The 17,088-nt window shown below is 35.0% G+C and overlaps 1 protein-coding gene across 1 annotated transcript in view; it reads right to left on the bottom strand.

The window, feature by feature from the left end:
• The window catches only part of hmcn2 (hemicentin 2), an 84,166-nt gene that overhangs the window by 47,344 nt on the left and 19,734 nt on the right, over nt 1–17,088 (bottom strand). Inside the window, exons 11-22 of the mRNA XM_042730421.1 lie at nt 16,492–16,764; nt 15,344–15,485; nt 14,899–15,026; nt 13,881–13,994; nt 11,675–11,833; nt 10,584–10,778; nt 7,537–7,632; nt 7,324–7,451; nt 7,128–7,215; nt 5,875–5,987; nt 4,132–4,291; nt 3,900–4,059 (exon numbers count right to left, since the gene is read on the bottom strand). Of these exons, the coding sequence (XP_042586355.1) occupies nt 3,900–4,059; nt 4,132–4,291; nt 5,875–5,987; nt 7,128–7,215; nt 7,324–7,451; nt 7,537–7,632; nt 10,584–10,778; nt 11,675–11,833; nt 13,881–13,994; nt 14,899–15,026; nt 15,344–15,485; nt 16,492–16,764 (1,756 nt within the window). The remainder of the gene's footprint in view (nt 1–3,899; nt 4,060–4,131; nt 4,292–5,874; nt 5,988–7,127; nt 7,216–7,323; nt 7,452–7,536; nt 7,633–10,583; nt 10,779–11,674; nt 11,834–13,880; nt 13,995–14,898; nt 15,027–15,343; nt 15,486–16,491; nt 16,765–17,088) is intronic.

Raw genomic sequence — 17,088 nt, 5'->3', positions numbered from 1 at the left:
TGGTGTATACAGTATGAATGTGTGGTCTTGTGTATATGCATAAAAGCTGGTTTCTAACTTGCGCAATTGAAACCAATTGAGAAAATCAGCTTGGTTTCATTTGGATCGTAATCTTTTGAACATTTGCTTAGCAACTTTATTATGGCAACCTAAATACAAATACAACTAATAAATCTGAAAGGAAGCTACAAGCTACTATATTCAACAAATCCCTTTGGGACAAAGTACTCCACCTCCCACTTTTTTCTCACAAGTCTTGCACATGTGGACTAATGCTGAGATCACTAAATAGTGGGTCGTGGCCAAGATTCATACCCAACATTGACTTCACACTGATTACACGCAATTTCTAATGAATTAACAGAATTCTAAGCATCAGTTTTGGACTGACTGTTTCTTTCATTCCTTGTGTGTGTGTGTTTTCGCTAACTTGAAAATTTACAATGAATATTTCTGAAATAACATCAGTTTGGAGTCACTGTTTCTTTTGTCCTTTTTTACAAAGCATTATTGTTCCCAACTTGAACATTTACAATGATTTTCTCTGAAATAACATCAGTGTTGGAGTGACCGTTTCTTTCATTCTTTTTATTTTTACAAAGCATTAAGGCTGACGACTTGAAAATTAACAGTAACATTCATGAAATGCACAATGCTTTTTGCATTTCTCTGCCAAACAACATACTGGCACCTAAAACATGTATGCAAATTTAGATATTGGATCTGTAGAATACCTGTGATTTGATATTGATTAATTGTACATTTTTAGGTATAGGTTCAAAATCAACAAACAAATTCCAACAAACAACAAATTCTAGTTGGATCAGTGTGTTAATCCTGTTGTGGCAGTTTGAACCAGCCTGAACCAAACATGTGCATGCTGGCAAAATTGGACTGTGGGTTATAAAGGTAATCAAGAGTGCTGGAATGGGCCAGAAAGAGAAAGAGAAAGAGAATGAAACTAAAAAAAAAATTAAAAAGCAGTTCACAGTCAGATCCCTGTCAGACTCCCAAAGGTTAAAGCAAGCACTGATGCCCCTAACATCCCTACAGCCACCTGATTCTAGATTAAACACACTTTCCACACACAATCTTCTTTCCTGTGTGTCAGATGTCTCTGGAGTGGCGTGTTATTCGCGTCAGGCAGACTGAGATGTCGACATGCTGTTTTATGAGACAGGAAGCTCCTGGAGACTCAAACATTATGCAGGCTACACTTCTTCCGTTGTGACTATCACTTAAAACACACACACACACACAATTATGAAGGATTATGTTGTTTACTTTTGTTTATTTGTGAATACACACACACATAGTTGTTTTTGTGAAAAGTGGGGACATCCAGTAGGCGTTATGGTTTTTGTATTTTATATAGTGTTTATTCTATTGTACTACTAACAATTCTACATTACAGGAAATTTTGTGCATTTTAACTTTCTCAAAAAAACTTATTCTGTATGGTTTATAAGTGTTTTGAAAAATGGGGTCATGGGTTATGTCCTCATAAGTCACCCTCTCCTTGTAATACCTGTGTCATACCCATGTCATTATACAAAGTTGTGTCCTGATATGTCACAAAAACACGCACACACACACACTAACACACACATGCTCACAGGTCTCATTCCTTGCTTTACCAGGAATACAGTGTCTCAACATTCCAGTAATTCCCTGCTTTCACAGACAGACCACATTACCTAATCCTAAAGCTGTCATCCATAAATCCTTGCAATATTTCTATCTGCTGCATCCCTCTGACTTATGCCATCTACATGCTCAAGCACCCACTAAAAAAATCCCAGCATGCTTCTCTTTCTGATCCCTACACCTCCAGCCCCACTGCCATCATCAGTTTACTGCACAAATACATCAACCTCAATGTAATGAACTTCACATCTGTTTTCCATTGAACCTCATGTGATTTTACACCTTGCATTTCTGTATGCAAGTCCACAGGTCACTTACCACTTTGAATTGAAAAAAACCTTTTCTGCAACACATGCTTTTACAGGTTTATGGTCTTATCTTAATTTGATAAAGCCAAAATCATTAAAACATTTGCGGCATAATGTTGATTACCACCTAAAATTATTTCAAATTGTCTTTCGCTTTCTTTTAAAAAAGACTCCAAAATGGGGCTCACAATGAAGTGAATGGGGCCGACTTCGGAGGATTTAAAAGCATTAATGTGAAACTTATAATTTTATAAAAGCACCTATTAAAACTTGTGTATTATTTGAGCTGTTAATCTGTTTAAATCATTTTTACAGTCATTTTAGGGCTTACATTATGTTGTCAGGGTAACAAAGTTGTAAAATTGGATATAGCTTCACATAGAAAAGCTTAATAGTCTTATGTTTTTTTCCTCACTAAAATCATGTTAACATGAATATTGTTTATGTCTTGTGGCTGTGCTATTGAAGCACTAAGTATTGTATTGAGTAATGTTTACAGACTGGCGTCATTCACTTCCATTGCAAGTGACTCATGTAACCCAGATTTTTGTAACCCAAATGATATTGATTGAGCTAAACAGATATTAAACCTGGAATATTTATTTAAAAGAAGGCAAAAATGTCAACTTTAGCCAGTATAAGAGAGTCTTATCTCCAGTTACTTTTACTATGTGACATCATTGTACTCCTGGGTAGTTTACGATCTGGCCTATGATAGATCACTACAATTAAAAACACAGCTATATCCAACACTCTCAAAACATAAAAATTAGTGAGAAAAAAAGAAGCCTGCAGATGATGCTTTTACTTAAGCCAATAAATGCAAAGCATCAGTCCATCAGGATGAAATCTAATGTGTCTCCTTCATAACAGAGCACCGGTGGCTCTTGCTGAAACCAAGCTGGCTCTAGTTCTTGTCCAGGGGAATTAGAATGAGGTAAGAGAAGTCAGCTGGAGTGAATTTTGACACAGCTGAAGCCTTTAAAAGATGGCTACATCACCTCACCAGGGCCCATTCCTTCACAGCAAGAAAACTTCATCACTCATCAGGAGATATTTTTGCCATTTTTCATGTACTATAACAACACTGTTCTATAAGCAAAAAACTTAAATACCACATCATTTTCAGCTTCAAGAACCAGGTTTTTGTGACACTGTCATGAGTATCTTAAGGAACGCAATTAATGAGCACATTTAGTCCTTGACCTTAGGCTGTTTGGGAAGTTATGTTGAAAAATAAAAAAAAATAAACAGAAAACTGGGCACATTTTACCAAAAGTGTGCCAGAATTGTTTAACGTCCTTTCACACAAATTGTGTACTTCAAGATTTTTTTCTGTCATTATACACTTTGGGACCAAGACAATTTCTGTCAAATTCTGTCATATGCACCCATATGTACATGTCCTTCCAAACCGGTATAATTTTTTTTATTTATTTTTTTTTTTATTAATGGAACATTTATTACAGTCCTTAATATGGGTCAAATTTGACAGGTGGGCTTAGTTTCTTAGGACAATAGTTGGGTTAAATAAGAAAATGTGGACAAATGGAAAAATACACCAGTTTAAAAATCAGTAAGATTTTTTTTTTTTTTATGTGTTAGAAAGAAGTTTCATGTTCATTCAAGGCATTTCATCAAAATATTGTAAAAAATAAAAATAAAAAAATTAAAAGGAAAGAAAGAAAAAAAAACAGTAATATTGTGAAACATTACTACAAATTAAAATAACCATTTTCTATGTAAATGTAGTGTATTCCTGTGATGCAAAAGCTGAATTTTAAGAAGCCATTACTCCAGTCTTCAGTGTCACATGATCCTTCAGAAATCATTGAGACAAGAAACGTAGTTATATTAGTGTATGAACGATAGTGTATGTTAGGTGTCTTATTGAATTTATATGGTGTATGACAGGTACAACAGGACTGATTATTATTTTCCTACCAGGCTGTGACAGGAGGTATCGGTTGCCCATTTCTGCTCCAAGTCACCAGAGGTGTAGGACTTCCATGAACTTCACATGGTAGGATGACCTCTGATCCAACCTCAGCTGCCATTTTAACCATTGCTTGTGACCCGTCAGCACCAGCAATTCTTGGTTTGCCTATTGAAATGAGAGACTCAGAAAATAGTTCTACACTAAATTGTTTTAGTAAATCATCTATATCTTCCTCACTGTTAACACTCAGATGCATCTCTCTGCTGGTGTAGCCCACAGCACTGGTGGCGGTGCACACATAAACCCCTGCATCCTCCGCTGTGGGACTGGGGATGTACAGACTTCCACCAGCTGCCTCAAGAGGTGCATACACAGGCCTGTTTGAGGGATCTCGACCCTGGGGAGAGAAGAAGTGCCTTTGTGCTTTTATAAGTTCGGTTTGAATTGGGTTGGAGTAGGATTTTTGTATATGTTTTATAAGGTTTTTCACTCTACATCTACAAAATGATGAATAAAAAATGGGTATTTGGTGTTTTTTCGATTTTTATGATTTTATTCATTTTATGAAGGTGCTGGTAATGTAATCATTACATCCATCTTATTTTGCATCACAGAAGTAAGCAGCTTTTTTTGAATGTGCGAAACTTCAGATTCATTAGCCGCTATAGGTAAATAACTAGAAGAATAACAAAGTGTAATAAACGGTAAAAAAATTGGCCCATAAACACACTTGTTTTTATTTTTGCAAAAAAATTTTATATCGTGTTTTTGTAAGTTTTTGCAATATAAAACAGCATAATAGACTTTTTGTTTTTGTACATCAGCTAAAATAACTGGAAGATTTGGAAGCAAATTTCTACTACAAAATAAAAAAGGTAATTCAAATTGTATGTCTTTTAAGTCTAAACTTTCTTTCTTTCTTTCTACTTCTGTGGCAGAAACAAGCTTCCATAGATTTTAGCATGGAATAAAAAAATAATTGCAGCTTTTTAGCTCACAATTTAGACTTTTTTTCTTGCAATTGCAAATTTACTATTCTTACTATTCTGGCTTTCTTATCAGAATTACCAGTTATAACCTAATTATAAGGTAATTGTGAGGTAACATCTTGCAATCTGGACTTTTTTTCTCTCTCAAAATTGTGAGAAAAAATTCAGAAATGTAAGATAAAAGTCGCAATTACACTTTTTTTATTTAAAAGCTTCCATATGAAGTGAATGAAACTGCTAGCTTTGCCCATTAAAGTTACAAATGGCTGCACCTGCTCTTAAACAAATAAGGTGGATATTCTACAGTAATTGTACAATACTTAAGTACACAACTCTATTTTACTGTAAATAAAACAAATAAATATATATTTTCATGAATTTACTATTAAAACAGATGATGCACCTATTGGGTTTGACATGTTTTCATGTTTTCTCAGGGCTAAAAGAAAATCCAGAGTTTCCCAATCGCAATTAGGGTTTTGTGGCAATGTTCATGTGCATTCAACTTGTAAATACAATCTTTCCGACATGACTTGAATGCACCATTGGAATGCACATCCTGTCCGAAACCTCTTAAGCGGCTTCTCAGGTTACCAGGAATCAGGCATTCCTCCTGCATATCCCCCAGCCCCTTTTTGCTCTGAAACAAGATGACTTTAGCAGACCTTCTTTCATGTGACCAGAATAGCAATTTACATGCCTCGAGTGGATACTGCGGACAATACACCCCCAATCTATCGTTTTGTGAAACAGCGGTGGAAAACTTAACCTCCCATGACAGGGGCAGGCGGACGTGAGCATACATTCATTTGAAATGCGATTGGGAAAGCAATGCATCAAAGATGAATAGGCTGCATCAGCACTTCTACTGCCTCCATTATGCTAAATTATTCCAGCTAACTGTATAGCAAGGTGCCATCTGTCATTGCTGGGATGGTGACACAGCCAGAAGAACCATTACCGAAAAAAGACCACAGTAAGAGTGATGTACCTTGGACCAGACGATGGTGGGTTTGGGGAAACCACTTGCTTCACAGGACAGGGAGATGGGTGTGCCCTCGTTGGCTGTGTAGTGCAGAGGACCAGCCTTGATATCAGGAGGGGCTGCAAAAGTAGGTCAGAATAGCAGCTGTTCACGAGGCCTTAACAACCAGCGGTTCACAATTAGAACTTCACGCCAAAGATACTTCACAAGGAATCCAGCTTATCGCTTCTAAAAATGAAACTCTAATATTAGCATCTATTTTAGCTTCATTAAGGACCAGATGGATTACTGTAATGCTGGATGTACTGCAAATTGATTCTTTATAAATATTTTTGTTTTGTTTCCACTAATAATAAAAACAATCTTAAGATGAGATACGGGTTACTTGAGAAGTGAAAAATCATTTAATTAATCAGTATTTTGGATTTTTTTTTTTTTTAGATATAACAAATCATACGTTTTCAGAGAATACAGAAAATACATTTTAAACATGAACTTTAATAATGTCCCTTTTCATTTTATTTATATAAATACATTTTTCTCTGAAAAAAAACCCTCTGAAAACAAGTAAACATTTTTATTTTTCAAGTAAATTTATCATGATATGCTAATTAAAAAAAAAACACCAAAATGCTAATAAAACTTGATTTTACTGATAAGTTGGATAAGCCATCATTTGTATTTTTTTTATTAATTTATAGATTTTTATTTTCTTTTTTTCTTTATTTCTTTTAATTTTATATCAATGTCTGTCTGATTAACATCTTTATTATTATTTTAATAGTATTAATTATTAACTATATTTTAATTATGCATGCATGCATGTACGACTTCTGTAGCTTCAATGTTCTTAAAGATTGCTTGCATGTACGAGATTCTTTTCTTTAAAGTTTTTAGATGTTGATTTTTTTCTGGTTGATGTTATAGGTTACCTTTTTTGAAATTTGAAATTAAGGGTTTAATTTTTTGTATTATTCATTTAAGTTTGTAACTGTTATGTAGTTAAACCATAAATTACGAGGGATTGTTTGAAACCAGTGTACTTTTTCTATTAATTTGTGTGTCTAAAAAACTTTCTTCCATCTTTCTTCTTCCATTATCTCCTCATTACACTCTTGCTATCATCACGCTGATAAATCTAGACGGTGAAAAAAATGTAAAACAGTTATTATAATTGATGATAGGAGGCTGTGTATTATAAATGTGATTTTACTGTGTGACTTTTATTTTGTGTTATTGTTATATTTTTGTGGGTGTGCACATATGTGTCAGAGTATCACCTGCTCCAGCTCTATCTACATGAAGACTGCCGTCACTCCTTAGAAAGACTCTTCCACCAACACGCACCTAGACACAGAGTGATCATACACAATAAAAGAATAAGGGTTAACAAAACATGTCCATTATCCCTGAATTTCGATTTCACACCTAGTAAGCGTCTCTCTTGTCACTCACTTGTTTTCCATTGTGCGTCCAGACCCTGTCAGGAAGAGGAATGCCATCTAATAACATACAGGGAAGGTTCAAAGGCTGACCGATCATCACTGTGACAGCTGGTGCACCTTGAACTAATAATGGGGCTTCTGCAAACAGGACAGATAATTACTATGACAGTTCATGGTGATAATATTTGTCAAATTTGTTAAGGAGAACAATATATTTTCATACCTAAGCCAGTAACAGTGACTCTGGCAAGAGCCTTGATGGATCCAAACTGGTTTTTGGCCTCACAAACATAAACACCTTCATCATCAACCCAAATACCTGGAGGGAACAGAAGAACACTGATTAGAACATAAAGGACTCTTTGTAATTTTTTTTTCTTATAAACACGTCATTTCATACTTTAGTCGTTAACAAATCATTAAGCTTAACTATAGTTTGCTGTTAATAATGTGAAATGGATATGTGGTTGCTAATTAGCTCACATATGGATGTGTTTGTGAGGTTTTTGTTTTTGGTAACGGCTTTACTTCATTAATAAAGTGTCATCTTGACCTTTGAATCAAAGTCAGGATAAAAACAACATACAGAACATTCAATCAGGAATGTGACTAGTTAATACACACAAATAATTTCTAATGTCTGTTATTTTAAAGTCATATAGTAGTATAGATAAAATAGCTAATTAATAGCTGTGATGCACAATATATATATGTACTATATCAGTTATAATCAGATATTAGAGATACTGGACATATCAATGAATATGCGGCAGCCAGTATTGGATAATTTAATTATGGATGCTCATTTCCAAATAAATGCTGTACTAACATTTATGTTCATTAATGTTACTAACAATTATAAATGAATTAATAATAAATAATAAATTCAATCATTAATTGTAAGAATTTGTATTATTTATAATATTACTTAATATTATATTCTATATTAATCTATATTAATAGATTATATATTTAATATTACAATTTCTGAAAATGTTTTTTACATTTAGATTACCTTTGTCATCATCTAACACTCACATAAATGTAAATAACCAATTCACATTACTAACAATAAACAATAAAACATATTATATACATTTTATTTTATTAAAAATAAAAAGCTAAGATGAAACTGAGACTTTCTGAAGATTACATGTAACTGTTTTATTAAATTATTATTACATTTAACAGCTCAATATCACTAACACTTAACTGTAATCTTTAGCATATGAAATAACCTGGAAATAATTCTGACCTTATTGTTTGGACATTGTTTTTAATATCAGTGAATTCCCAATTTATGAACCTGTTTCTCAACGGTTTTCTACCTCATGCTTTGATTAAAAAAAAAAAAAAAGATGCTACAGATGATCTTTTGGAACTAAAGCCATCTTTTATGATTAATGCTTTTTAATGACACACATCTGCACATTTGTTACAGATCTAATTAATCAACCATTAAAATTTTACATTTGTTAAAAACGCATTCGGTACTTGGCGCTGTTGGCGCTTTTGGAAGAGAAAGACAATTTATAACAATGCTGATTTTATTGTATTTACAGCCCAGCTATTAATTCCATTGTGATGACAGTTCTGACTTCATTAGTGGCTATTCATTCTTGTTTGAGAGCATTACACACTCACTACTTTATATGCAACTGTTCATCTGATTTAAAACAATGAAGCTGTTATGAATGTTGTGCAACAGTCTGCATGTGTGAAATTCATACAATAGTCATTTGCAATCACATTAGTAGCTGTTGAAATAGATTTAAATAGTATAAATCAGTGTCACATGTGCGCAATACAATACAATATATGGAGTGTTATATGTATGTGCAGTGCTATGTGAGTAGGAATGATCTCAAATTTTTACACATACACTGCCGGCCCCAAGTCTGGGACTTTTTGCTGTTTTTGAAATTCTCTTATGCTCACCAAGGCTGCATTTATTTGATCTACTGATGGACTGAAGTCCCCAAGTATGGGACTTTTTGCTTTTTTTTTGTTTTATATTTTTTATATATTTTTTTTTTTTTTTTATTTTTTTTTTGAATGTGATTTATTTCTGTGATGACAAAGCTGAATTTTCAGCATCATTACTCCAGTCTTAATTGTTCTGATATGATGATTTGCTGCTCAAGAAACTTCTTATTATCAATGTTGAAAGCAATTGTGCTGCATAATATTTATGGAAAACTGTGATACACTACCATTCAAAAGTATGGGGTCAGTATGATTTTTTTATTTTTTTTATTTTATTTTTTTTATTTATGAATGTTATTATCCAGCAAGGATGCATTTAAATTGTTAAAAGTTGAAAGTAAAGACATATTTTATATTATTAAAAAAAAAATAATTATTATATTATAATAAAATAATATAATATTTTTAATATATGTTATTTTTCAAAGAATCCTGAAAAATCAACCACTGTTTTTGCTATTGTTAAGCAGCAAAAGCAACATTGATAATAATAATAATAATTGTTATTAAAAACTGAGCACTAATAATAATTCAGCAGCAAATCACATATTAAAAGAATGCTTTCTTAAGGATCATGTGACACTAAAGACTGCTGATTAAAGGTTGTTGAAAATTCAGCTTGGAATTACTGAAAAAAAAAAAAAAAAATTCAATAGAAAACCGTTATTTTAAATTGTAATAATATTCCACATTATTACTGACTTCTTTCAAAAACATTAAAAAATAAATCATAATTATTCCAAACTTTTAGCAGTGTAGCCCTATACAAACACACTCACACACACCCTTCTCAAAGGGAAGGTACGAACAGACCCATTTGCTCAGAATGCTTTTAGTAACCAGGTTATCCAACACCAGATGAGCTGTTCAATGTTAATACTATAGAGGCTATCCAATAAAAACATCATAGCCTATGAACATTTAGAGCTCTACTTTGTCCATATTTAGCTCCCTGTCCTGCCAGAAGCTCCGGTGTTGGCTCTAGAGGCCTGCCCTGCGGTTTGACTTTTACCCCACCCAACCCCTGAGAGGGCCTGGGGTGAGTAGACCTCTTCTCAGCCCACTCTCTGAGAGAGGAAGCTCTCAGCTGTACTGCTTCTATTTCCTCTATCGCAGCAGTTGGTTTCAGACCCTCCCCAGCATGTCAACACCTAAAATAACATCTTCACTATCCTCTTGTGGTTGAACCATGTTAGATCCTTGCGTTAAGTAGTTGACTAGGAGGGATTGTGCTAGCAGACGACCTCCCTAAACATCTATTCAAAGATAGATATACAAACTCACTCTGGATCTGAAGGGCACCGGAAGACAGTTGAGAGGTGCCGACGTGGCCAGATGACTTTCCAAAAATGGGACGTCCATCCTGGCGTCTCCATGTCAGAGAAGGTGTGGGGAAACCACGGGCGATGCATGGTAGAGTAATGTTATCACCCACACCGGCTGCTATGTCCACGGGAGACTCGGAGAACGTAGGAGCAGCTGCAAAAAACAAAACAAAAACAACAACAACAAAAAATACATCTGAGAACAAAGTAGAAAATATATAGATGGAAAAAAAAATCAGCTTTACAACCAATATTAAACTGAATAAATTTATTTCCAACATATTTTTCCTTTTCCCCTCACAGATTATATGTAGGATAATAATTATGATGAAAAGTTTGTCATTTTTTACAATGTAAAAATATTTTCTGCCATCCCAGTTTAATATGCAGAAAAAACTAACTAAACAAAGACATCTGTAAGTTTAGTCACAATGCTCAGTTTATTTGCATATTATCAACCAGTGGTGTAAGTTTGGATGCAAAAACACCGGTTTGATTGACCAATGGCAGAAAGAGGAAGCATTCTGGGAACTAGAACATTAATTAGTCGTAATATATAACAATCATTATTTCTGTTAATTACACTTAGTGATGCTAGTGGCACATATCACTTTTAATGCAAGTTCTATATAATGTTATGATCCAGTTCTGAATCATTCAAGCATGCTCGTAAACTGGCCATGAGCTACTGGGAGTCTGAGAATCCTGTCAGGAGCTGTTAAAAGACCCGTTAAAGACACATTCCCCAAAAAATTAATTTTGCTCTCTGAATTTCACACTCTGCAACAAAGCGGGAAGAACATTTCCATTTGCGGTTTGGAAGCTCATGGGCTTATGGGTGTGTTCTGCTTAAAATCAGATAGTTCTGTCCAGGGTTTTTGATTAATGCTATGAACTACATATGCTTCAAAGTTTTGGAAAAGCAATAGAAATACTGCGACAGTGAGCTCAATAAATAAAAGCCCAAATAAAATGAAACTGTTCCGTATAAAATGCACAGTAATATTTATATTGTGTCAGCTTGTGGTGCAGCTGAGGTTTTGTTCTCACCTCCCACCTGTAGTATGACCACAGCAGAGGCAGACCCTGCAACATTTGAGGCCACACAGGTATAGTCTCCAGAATCCAGTTCCTGAACCCCACGGATCCGCAGGGATCCACGATGGACATTCTGCTCCGCAAATGGAACTGTTCCCAGATCCAGATCCCCTGAAGATGGATGGTGCAAGAATCAAAGAAAACATACACCACTGCTGAAACAAAAGCACTACAAGTAATACAATACCCTAAACAGTTTCTAAAACCCAGAAAATTAATAACAGTCTCAAAAGCATGAAGAAATATCTTTATGTGTGACCCTGGACCACAAAAAAAAAAAAAGATTTATACATCATCTGAAAGCTGAATATAAGCTTTCCATTGATGTATGGTTTGTTAGGATGTGACAATATTTGGCCGAGATACAACTATTTGAAAATCTGGAATCTGAGGGTGCAAAAAATCTAAATAGAGTTAAAAGCCTTTAAAGTTGTCCAAATGAAGTTCTTAGCAATGTATATTACTAATCAAAAATGAATATATTTACAGTGGGAAATGTACAAAATATCTTCATGGAACATGATCTTTACTTAATATTCTAATGATCTTCGGCATAAAAGAAAAATCAATAATTTTGACCCATACAATGTATTTTTGGCTATTGCTACAAATATATCCCAGCAACTTCAGACTGGTTTTGTGCTCCAGGGTCACAAATGTTGTATGTTGATACATTTTTTATACACTTGATTTGGTTAAAGTTTGGTCTGTTTGACACATTTTTTTTCATTTTGCACATTGTTATTTTTGTTTACTAAAATTATACAGTGTGTTCAGAAAGTATTTAGACCCACTTTACTTTTTTCAATTTTGTTTTGTCGAAACCTGATACTACGATTGTTTAAAATAATTTCTCATTTATATACACTCCGTACCTCATAATGAAAAAGTGAACACAGAATTTTAGAAGTGTCTGTAAATTTATTTAAAAAAGAAAAAAACTGAAATATCACATTGACATAAATATTCAGACCCTTTGCTCAATACTTAGTTGGAGCTCCTTTGGCAGCAATTACAGCCTTGAGCATTTTTGTGTATGAAGCAACAAGCTTTGCACACCTGAATTGGGGGATTTTCTGCGATTCTTCTTTGCAAATCCCATCAAACTCGGTCTGATTGGATGGGGACCGTCGGTGGACAGCCATTTTCAGGTCTCTTCAGAGATGTTCGATAGGGTTCAAGTCAGGGCTCTGGCTGGGCCACTCTAGGAAATTCACAAAGTTGTCCCTAAGCCACTCCTGTGTTGCCTTGGCTGTGTGCTTAGGGTCATTGGATGTTGGAAGGTGAACCTTTTGCCCAGTCTGTGGTCCTAAGCTCTGTGGAACAGGTTTTCATTTCTCTGTACTTTGCTCCATTCAGCTTTCCTCATAATCATGGAGCTCAACTGGAGCTCAACTAGAGTGACCATCAGGTTCTTGGTCACCAGTCTAGACAAGGCCCTTCTCCATCAATTGCTCAATTTGGCAGGGTGACCAGCTCTTGGAAGAGTCCTGGTTGTGGCAAACTTCTTCCATTTGAGATCTATGGAAGCCACTGTGCTCTCGGGAACCTTCAGTGCAGCTAAATTTTTTTTGTAGCTTTGCCCAGACCTGTGCCTCGATACAATCCTGTCTCTGAGCTCTGCAGGCAGTTCCTTTGACCTCATGGCTTGGTTTTTGCTCTGATATGCATTGTCAGCTGTGAGGCCTTTTATAGAGACGTGTGTGCCTTTCCAAATCATGTCCAATCAATTTAATTTAGCACAGGTGGACTCCAGAAACATCTCAGAAATATCAAGAGAAATGGGAGGCACCTGAGCTAAATTTCAAGTGTTGTTGCAAAGGGTCTGAATACTTATGTTCATGTAAATTATATATTTTAGTTTTTTATTTTTAATACATTTACAGACATTTCTAAAATTCTGTTTTCACTTTGTCATTATGAGGTACGGAGTGTAGATTAATGAGGGGAAAAAATTAATTTAAACAATTGTAGTATCAGCCCGCAACATAACAAAATTGAAAAAAGTGAAGGGGGTCTGAATACTTTCACTGTATGTCAGTTTTTTCAGAGAATAATTAGAGCAAATAAATATGACCAGTATAAGACATTTTAATCAAAAAACAAATAAAAACCGTAAAAAGAGGTGAGGTGTCTTGTGCTTAGGGACAGTATTTACCTTTTTGCCATTTTACTAATGGAGGAGGAGTGCCAGAAGCCTGACATTCAAGACTGGCATCTTCACCAGCAATGACCATCACCACCTGCTGTGCAACAGAGATACTCGGAGGTTCTGAGAAAACAACAAGTGAGAAAGGAATTAAAACTAGCATTGTTTAAATATCATGTTCAGAATTAAATATTAGCTTACTACTTACTGAAAGTGCACAGTATGCACTGTATACTGCTAACTACTTCTTAAAAATAGTAAGTGTAACATTATGCATTTTTCTATGATACATATTTTAGTATCTTATACTTTGTTTTCACAAGACCTCATTGCATTGTAAATTTTAAGTGATATCCAATCATTTCATATTTTTCATCTCATTTTGTTAAAAATTGTCTAAAACTTGAATAATAAAGGGAGTTAATATATATATATATATATATATATATATGTGTGTGTATATATATATATATATACATATATGTGTATATATATATATATATATATCAAAACTGATATTACCCCTGGTTCATCCTTTAAACTTTTCTTTTAAAATAAATTCATATTTTTATTCAATTAGGATGCATTCATTTTAAAAAGTGTCATAAAAGTGTTATATTTTAAAATTAAATTTTGCCATCACAGGAATATATTTAATCACTATGTTTTTACTGTATTTTTAAACAAACAAATACAGTCTTGGTGACTTATTTCAAAAACATTTAATAAATGTTTAAGTTTAGTATGCCAACTGAATTAAGTATAAAATTCCAAGGCTTGGCAACTCAACAGAAATATTCAAGTGCCAAACAGTTTAACAGAAGCAGCTATATAACATTTTGTTATTTTGAATTTGATACAGTAGGTCTGCCAGCAGCTGGAATCGCATTTAATTTTTATGCATGCTGTCATGTCACTATAAAAGTTATTGTCAGCTATATATTTAATCTATAACTCAAAATGACAGAAGACTGGTTTACTATGCACAAGCATTTCCATCAACAGAGCCACTGACTCCAGCGCCCACCTGCATAACTGACACTAACAGACTGAGAGGCAGTGCCAGCCTCGTTGGTGGCCAGGCACGTATAGTTCCCAGCATCCTCAGGGACAGCTCCTTGGACCGTCAGTGTGCCAGACTCAGAGATGCTCATTCTGAAAGCACAGCCAGGGTTATATTGTCCTAAGACTGTTGAGGTAATGATTATATTACAGAGACAGTTGTGTTGAGCGCTTTTCAAACTGAACAGTGTTTTCTTTCCATCAAACTGACTTCTAAATGATCACAGCATCGATGTCAGATTTATTCTGATGTCTTGACCAAATCTCAGACTATTAATGGTTTGCGGACAGTTTATTCAAACAGAAATAAACTATAAATGATCCATTTTAGGAAAGTAGATCAAAATAACCATCTCAAATTATGTGTGTAGATGTATAGTGAGAGAAGGGAGGGGGAGCTGGTCGACTACCGATGGTGGTTGGACAGAAAGATGTTGCCATGGCTCCAGAAAACCTTTGGAGGAGGGGAACCAGATGCCGAACAGGAGATGTGGAATTCTGCACCCAGAGAAAAGCTTTGTGTCTGAGGGGAGACAACCACAGATGGGGCCTCTGTAAAGGAAACAGAAATAAACTGTGAATCATCCTATACTTACAGGGACAGTTTATTCAAAAATTAACAGTCTGTCTTTAGTTACCCACTCTCATGTCCTTCCAAACCCATATGCTTATGTTTTTTTTCATGGAACATAACAGAAGAATGTTAAAGAATCTAAACATATATATTTTTACACTGCAACATTTTATAGTAGGATTATATTTTACACTGCAACATTTCATAGTAGGATTGTTTACCATTCAAAATTTAATGGAAATCCCTTAAAAATTCTAATTTAATTCCTTTATTTGACAGAATGAAAAACATTCAGAATGCACAAAATGCATTCTGTTTGCAATTATGTGTTCAGTCAAATTCAGGATTTGAACTGGAATTGAATTGCATTCTGGATGGACAGAGAGAGAGCACGATAGAAAGACAGACAGACAGACAGATAGACAGATAAATGATAGATAGATAGATAGATAGATAGATAGATAGATAGATAGATAGATAGATAGATAGATAGATAGATAGATAGATAGATAGATAGATAGATAGATAGATAGATAGATAGATAGATTGTTGCACATGCACTTACTATTTTTGTTCAACAAAAAAATAACAACACACATATTTGGAATGACATGAGGGTGAGTAATTTAAGTGAACTATTCCTACACATTACTTGGCACAAAACCTTTGAGTCTGCAGGCATGGCAAAATGGATAATGAAAACTCCACACACTATAATAGTATAATAATGGTGGAAGTCTAACTGCACATGTTGAAAGTTGCTCACAGTGAGACACACTTTATCGATTTATTTGGCTATTTGTCTCCAAAAGGACCTGCCAATCTAAGATCACATTAATCTTCCTTATTCGAAACATGCAGGGCTCAATCTTGCTGGCTGTGTAGAAGTTGTGCTGTGGTTTGGAGGGTTTTAATGGAAAACACATGACGGTAGGACTCGAGAGGCCGCAGGAGCTGAGTGTTTGACCAGGTGCTGCAGAATACCTAGGACCACCAGCCATACGACAGCCTGGCTCTCTCCGTGGGTATTTGTGGCTCTGCACTGGTAGGGTCCAGCGTCCTGGCTGCGAACCCAACTGATCTCCAAAGAGGAATTGGCCAGTACTTTCACCCTTCCTGAGCGGGATGATAAAGCAGTGCCGGTCCGATACCAGGTCAGGTTGTGCCGCACAGAGCCTTGAACTTGACAGGACAGCACTGCCACTGTCCCGGGGAATGACGTCACATTCACAGGAGGATGCAGAACAGGAGGGGGCTCTGCATTAAGAAAAATTATGATAACATGCTTATAAAAAGACTACAGTACGTGAGGCAGCAAATCTCTCAGTTCAATGTTGTCATAGCAGTCAAATACAAGAAATTTTGCTGTGACTTACAATTCCATTGCAAAAAGCTTTTCTTATTTAGAGTTTCCTTTAATTCTGGAGATTACACCCTCTTTAGCAAGCTGAAGCCTTGTTTATATTTTCACATGACCCTCTGCACATTGTGTGCGCAGTTCACGACACTCAAGAGGCATTTCTACTTGATATGTTCCACGCTGAACTATTCTCCGCAACAACAGAAGGCAGCATGCAGAAA

This window comes from Cyprinus carpio, chromosome B8, assembly GCF_018340385.1.
Source record: "Cyprinus carpio isolate SPL01 chromosome B8, ASM1834038v1, whole genome shotgun sequence".
Taxonomy (NCBI): Eukaryota; Metazoa; Chordata; class Actinopteri; order Cypriniformes; family Cyprinidae; genus Cyprinus; species Cyprinus carpio.
Note: the sequence above shows the minus strand (reverse complement) of the source record. Positions and strands in the feature narration are given on the sequence as shown.